General features: G+C 37.7%; 2 protein-coding genes across 3 annotated transcripts; one reads left to right on the top strand and one right to left on the bottom strand.

The window, feature by feature from the left end:
• On the top strand, positions 1-2,240 carry LOC133290478 (equilibrative nucleotide transporter 8). Of its 2 annotated transcripts, XM_061488563.1 has the most exons (3): positions 1-654; positions 1,325-1,571; positions 1,704-2,240. In XM_061488563.1, the coding sequence occupies exons 1-3, from the start codon at positions 156-158 to the stop codon at positions 2,020-2,022; spliced, it is 1,065 nt and encodes a 354-aa protein (XP_061344547.1). In that variant the 5' UTR covers positions 1-155; the 3' UTR covers positions 2,023-2,240. The 2 variants fall into 2 exon arrangements, with proteins under 2 accessions (XP_061344547.1, XP_061344546.1); XM_061488562.1 differs by having other exon boundaries at positions 1,325-2,240.
• A 472-nt stretch (positions 2,241-2,712) lies between these two features.
• On the bottom strand, positions 2,713-4,314 carry LOC133290472 (uncharacterized). The gene is made up of 3 exons (XM_061488552.1): positions 3,635-4,314; positions 3,354-3,526; positions 2,713-3,031 (listed from the first exon to the last, which is right to left on the bottom strand). Exons 1-3 carry the CDS (start codon positions 4,217-4,219, stop codon positions 2,887-2,889), a joined length of 903 nt encoding a protein of 300 aa, XP_061344536.1. The 5' UTR covers positions 4,220-4,314; the 3' UTR covers positions 2,713-2,886.
• Between the last annotated feature and the right edge of the window lie 2,041 nt (positions 4,315-6,355).

The raw sequence follows: 6,355 nt of genomic DNA, 5'->3' as shown, positions 1-6,355 counted from the left end.
TAGAACTACTTGTATCATCCACTTGTTTTATGATGCTAATGTCTGCAGAGAGCTTTTAATCCAAGTTTTTCCACATATAACCATTACCCCAGAATCTCTCTGGTTCTATTCAAATATCACACGCTTTAGCCGTTAAGAATCAAGGTAGGAAAAAAATGGAAGCTGTCAAGTTGGTCTCCAGTGATCCAAGTGAGAGAAGAGACACATACCGAGTTGCTTACATAATCCATTTCTTGCTTGGTGCTGGAAACTTGCTTCCTTGGAATGCGTTAATCACAGCAGTTGATTACTTTGCCTACCTCTATCCAACCAACCACATTGAAAAGGTTTTCTCTGTGGCTTATATGACTTCATCTGTGGTAGTACTTCTTGTGATGATGAGTTGGGGAGGTTGGAGTAAAACAACATTGAGGTTGAGAATGAACTTGGGATTTTCTATGTTTGTTATGTCTCTGATGATAGCTCCTGTCATAGACTGGGCCTCCAGCAGCACCAAGCTAAAAGAGAGACCAAGTGGTGCCTATGGCTTGACAGTTGCAGCAGTGGTAATATGTGGTTTAGCAGATGGCTTGGTTGGTGGAAGCTTGATAGGATCAGCTGGAAAGCTTCCAAAACAGTATATGCAAGCCGTTTTTGCTGGAACTGCTTCCTCAGGTACAAGGCAATTCTGTGCCCTCGAAGTTCAATTTTACTTTCCTCTTTCCATTACAAACAGGCAGATTATGTTTTTCTATATTTGAACAAATTCTCATGAATATGAAAATTCTGCATAAGATGAAGCTTTTAAACAATAAAGCAGTTTTAAACAAGACCACAATGCGTACTTTTATTCTTTTTAAGTACATACAAGCTTTAGAAGGTTAGGTGAAAGAAAAAAATAATAATAAGCAGATTCTAGAGTCATGTTTTCTTGGTTTTAAACTTGGCACTGCATTCTACCTATGTGAGAAGATATTGTGTGTTTTAGCATATTCTTTCATCCATACTCGATGGATAATCCTAGTCATCTGATAAAACCATTCGATAACTTACATCAACGACCACTTAAATATAAATACTACTGACTTTTGAAGCTGTGATTGACCTTGCTGCTTTTCTTGCTTAACTAAATTGTACTTGGTAGGATTGAAATATGATAATTTGTGGTGACAAGTGATGCCTTTGGTTCCTCTAGTTTTCACACACATGTAACAGCTAAAGCCATTTCTGCTGTAAAATTGAATCTCAATAATCTATATAGAGCAAATTCAGTAGTAACTAGGAAACTCAGGTTCTATCAAAGTTCATTCTTATACCACTAATCAAAGTTGTTGTTGGGTGACAGGTATTATAATTTCAATGTTGAGGATAATAACCAAGGCATCACTCCCGCAAACCCCAAAGGGCCTCAAAATAAGTGCCCACTTGTACTTCATGGTTGCCACACTTTTCCTCCTATGTTGCATCGTCTTTAGCAACTTGCAGCACAAGTTACCAGTCATGCAGCAGTATCATCAGAGTCTTCCTCAGGAGAGCACCTTATGCTCAGGGACAAAATTTTGGGCAGTGGCAGGAAAAATTAAGAGGCCAGCTTTTGGAATTTTCATAATCTACATAGTGACTCTGTCTATTTTCCCAGGATTTATTGCGGAAGATCTCGAATCCAAGATTCTTAAGGATTGGTATCCTATTTTACTGATAACAGTTTATAACTTAGCTGATTTGATAGGGAAGTCATTAACTGCCTTCTATGTTCCACAATCTATCACAAGGGCAATATGGGCCGCCACGGCCAGGCTTCTATTCTATCCACTATTTATAGTTTGTCTTCATGGACCCAAGTGGATGAAAACAGAAGTACCAATGGTGGTTCTGACATTTATGCTTGGATTTACCAATGGGTACCTCACCAGTGTTCTTATGATTCTAGCACCCAAGTCAGTGCCATTCACAGAATCAGAGTTATCTGCTATTGTGATGACCGTGTTCCTTGGCTTCGGCTTGGTTGGCGGTTCAGTCTTGGGCTGGTTCTGGATCTTATGAAGGCCAACTTCCGCTGTAATAAAATGAGCAAAAGGCAGTAGCATTCATTGTAGACCGTAAGGCAAGAAAACAATAGCTCCGTGGCCCCAACTAGGTTGTTAGTTTATTAGTTCTCTTATGTTCTAAGTGACAAATCTGACCACGCCAGAACATGAGAAACGCGGAGATTATTAGGCATGTAAAATGTACTGTAACGAATCAGTGTACTGTGAATGAAATTTAAGATCTGTTCAAATAGGAAAAGTGCACCCAGGCTACAAATGCAAACAAGTTTCTCTTTCGCAGGATACGAAAGAACACGCTCGTCTACGCATTCTTATCGTCTGTAAAATTCGAAAATTTGCAACTTTTTTCCGCCCTCCATGGCAAGATTTATAAACCATCTTAAACCTTTTACTTAAAAGGCAAATGGCAATGGTTGAATCTATCATGACCGTTTCACAAAACAAAGCACAAGCTAACAAATTCTCCATTAATAAACATTATTTGCAAACGTATCATTCCCCCTACTACAGCTGCGGATTTTGATTTGTTCATACGTTATGCCAGCTACCACAAAATTTCAAAATTTGCCACCTTATATCTACACGTATGAACAATATAACTCCAAAAATGTGCAAATATCGTTGTTATTGACATAATACTACAAGAGAGAGAGAGAGAGAGAGAGATTTGACAAACCAATCAAAAGGAAAAGGAAAAGAAATTGACCCCATCTTTTATTCTTCCGTATTGTTGCTACAAGAATATTGATGACAAGGAGGGCAAAAACCATTACAACTATTTTCGTCGGCCAAAAGAAGTTACAAGGAAAGGTTATGGGAATATAAACAAAGGTTAGAAAGTTATATCAAAGGCCGCAGCTTAAGATGCAGCAGATAAAGGAGGAGGAAGTGGCGGAGCAGCTCCATGGAAGAAACAGTGAGATTTTTCAGAGGAATCTTCTTCCATTACATTACCCTCTTCCTCAGCGTCCCAAAGAAAATGAGCGTAGGATGCCAAAACATAACTACAAGAACAAAGCAAGCGTTCCGTTAGTTCAAGTTAAATTACGACTAACAGTAAGCTCTAGCTGTTTTCTACTAGTGTCTATGAAACCTTTATTTATAAACTAATTTCAAATAGAAATGATATAAACTAAAGAATTCAATACAACGCATGTAATATTCCATAATTTGTAATATTCAATATATGATGATTTCAATTCAGGTAAATAAATATTCAAGTCATGTAACCACTTCATTCCAAATATAATTTTTTTTTTCCCAATTCTATAGTTGATGTTCCAAACACACCATATTTTATACCAACAAAGAATTGAAGTTTCTTACCAGTCATCTGGGGCAGCTTTAGCTGCTCTATCAAAATAAGCCTCAGCTCGAGGAGCATCCTTATTGCTCTCCCATATCAACTCAGCGTAGAGCGATAACACGTTCCCATCATTTGGATTAGCCAAAATTGCTCTGCCACAATACTCTTCTGCTTTAACATAGTCCGCGCGAACCTTTCATCATACCAAAACTAAATCAACATAATCGATAATTGGATCCCCAAAAAAAGACATGTAATTCAAAGAGAAACTTTTAACTTCCAAATAGAAACTTTCACATACCTCTTTCAGGTACCTCGCGTAGTTGCTAAGAAAAAGTGGATTCCCGGGATTAGCTTCGATCATTGTACGGTAATACACGTCGGTGCTATCATTCCCGTGATTGGAATCCCAAAACCCAGAACGTCCACCATCATTGTTGTCCCATCCACCACCACCATCACCGCCTCCACCCTCAACCAAGACACGCATGAACCCATCGTCCCTGAGACCAACCCCACCCTCGCCTTCGTCCAACTCGGACAAAGAAAACAACGCGGACCCAAACGACGCCGTTCTCGAACGAGCACTGAATCTCTTCCCGCGCTTACTCTCCCCCTCCTCGTCTTCATCAAAGACGCGGTGGTTGAGAGCTTTACGCTTGGGCGGCGCGGAGAGATCCGTCTCCGACAGCGCCCGCGTCATTCTGTTAACGGAAGCGTCAATCGGCGATAAGGAACTCTGCGATGCCGACAGCGCAAAGGAACGAGTTCTCGGGATCTGGTGAAGGATTTCTGGTTCAGGAGAAGAATCCTTCGAGTTCGAGTGGAGAAGCCACGAGTTCAGAACCGGCGTGGATGAGCTTCGCAGAAACATTGTTGTTGTCATCGAGGTGATGAATCTGGTCCTGTCTTTCTCTCTTAAACCCTAAAAATAAGATCTCAACAGAGAAAATTCGGAGAATGCAAAAGAGAGAACTCGCTGACTCACAGATCAGAACACTGAGGAACGTGACGACGGGTTTTTATAAAGGAAGAATTGATCTGGACCGTTGATTTTTCATCGAGTGGGACCACTTGCGTTGGCGCCACTCACGAGGAAGTTGCGTGATCTGGGGCCCGCTTTTGAGATTTGAAACCGTTGGATTGGGTTGGACGGTGGTGATGAATGGATTCCAATCCTTCGATGCGAAAAAAAATCAAATCAAATCAATTGCTAGCTGTGGGTTGTGGGAAGAGTAGAGATTTTTCATAGTGACTTGTTTTGAGGCTTGGAAACGTTGAAGTCGCTGTTCGCCGAGGCTTGCGGTTGCGCCATTGGCTCAGCACCGCCGCGGCGATATTGTTGTGGGTCCCACCTCGCTGAGAGGACATTCATGTCATTTAATCATTGATAATGATATCCTTACCAAGCAGTACGGTTTGAACATTGAAGTCTTCCCTGAACTTGCTGTTGCTGAGATATTTAGTTCCTTTCTTACGCAAAGAATAGTCTAATACTAAACTTACATAACTAGACGTTAATTTTAGTAATTTACAAATACATTTAAAGTTATTAACTTTTTGTTGGAAATATTAAAGATGTTATTATTCTGCAAAATAACTTGTCAAGAAAAATTGATATTGAGGATTTTAATTCAATATATTTATAAATATATTTACATAACATAGTTTATCAACAACAACAACAAAAAAGCGCACTAACATAGACATTTTCTTTAAACTTATTTATAAAGCTAGACATGGTGCTTCTCTTATTAAAATTAAGGCGACTAGGCGAGGGTCTTCGCCTTAGTCTTAAAGTAAGTGGATTAAATAAAATTTTGTTATGAAGAAGTAAGCATGATTAGGTGCTCAATTTTTCTTTTTTAATAAATGGATATCCACTGGTTCATTATAATTTCTTTCAAATTATAGTTGTATTTGTAGCCAAATTGTATTACTCACATTTCAATTAGATGTTCGCTATTCATGATTAATTCGCCCATAACACAACTTGACCCCGCTTATATGATAAATAAATTAAATTGAAAAACTTTATTTTCGGCTCGTTAATTACTCACTTATATAAAAGACTAATAATATTGCATATATAATAATATTTTCCATCGTGTTTATATAAATAGTTATAGTTTTATTGAATAATTCAGGTATAGCATTAGCAGCTGTTAAATAAATGTATTTTCAAGGGGGAATGAACATATCCCCAATTGAATTATGCGAGGTGACAGTTAGATCATTGGTCGTTATCTTTATCCTCCATTGTGGAATACCAAAGATTCCATTTTGCTTGATACGTATTGGATTGGCATGTTTATTTGTATTTATATATATATATATATATATATATATATATATATATATATATATATATATCAATTTTAATTATTTCTCTTGAGACGAGTTAGCCTCCAATATTTTCATGAATTTTAATTTTTTTAACCGGATATAAAATTGATTTCAAATTAAAATTTAATCACAATTAAAACTATTTGGTGATAAAGGTAGGGAAGCTTCACTATATTATTTTGAATCAATGATCCCCAGTGAATGCCTCTGCAATATTATGGTTAGGCGCCGTATAAAATTGATTTAAATTAAAAATACTGAAACTCTAAAAAGTCATCCAAGATTCCAAGTTAAAAGGCTATTATAATTCAACTTGCAATTGTCACAATAGTTGTTAATAACTAGGGTTATGTTTATCTTATTTTACATGAGATAAACATCTCTTCTACACACACAAAAAGGAGTTGGGTCCCACTACTTTTTTTCTCTCTCTCCTCTTACATGTGGGTCTCACTTATACTTTTGTTTCTACAACATAAGGTAATTCTTTTCCTACAACATAAGAAAAATATATCCCTAATAACTATTCATTTATTAGCGAATAAAACAACCCCAAAGTCTCGATCTACGTGAAACTACAAAGGTGCAGCATGCACGGAGGGATCCACAAAGAAGAAAAATCTGTTTATCGAGTGGTAGAGATTCAGTGTTACTGGTTATCAAATTCAGGCCCCAA

The sequence above is a fragment of the Gastrolobium bilobum genome, unplaced genomic scaffold (assembly GCF_033153095.1).
Source record: "Gastrolobium bilobum isolate Gb01-03AN ecotype WA unplaced genomic scaffold, APGP_CSIRO_Gbil_v1 utg4785, whole genome shotgun sequence".
In the NCBI taxonomy this organism is placed as follows: domain Eukaryota; kingdom Viridiplantae; phylum Streptophyta; class Magnoliopsida; order Fabales; family Fabaceae; genus Gastrolobium; species Gastrolobium bilobum.
Note: the sequence above shows the minus strand (reverse complement) of the source record. Positions and strands in the feature narration are given on the sequence as shown.

What these genes read in the sequence shown, in the direction of transcription:
- LOC133290478 (XM_061488562.1), top strand. Translation starts at nt 156, where the DNA reads ATGGAAGCTGTCAAGTTGGTCTCCAGTGATCCAAGTGAGAGAAGAGAC. An exon ending in TGCTGGAACTGCTTCCTCAG is followed by an intron (nt 655 to 1,324) that starts GTACAAGGCAAT and finishes GTTGGGTGACAG; the next exon opens with GTATTATAATTTCAATGTTG.
- LOC133290472 (XM_061488552.1), bottom strand. Translation starts at nt 4,219, where the DNA reads ATGACAACAACAATGTTTCTGCGAAGCTCATCCACGCCGGTTCTGAAC. An exon ending in ACGCGAGGTACCTGAAAGAG is followed by an intron (nt 3,527 to 3,634) that starts GTATGTGAAAGT and finishes GTATGATGAAAG; the next exon opens with GTTCGCGCGGACTATGTTAA. An exon ending in AAAGCTGCCCCAGATGACTG is followed by an intron (nt 3,032 to 3,353) that starts GTAAGAAACTTC and finishes TTGTTCTTGTAG; the next exon opens with TTATGTTTTGGCATCCTACG.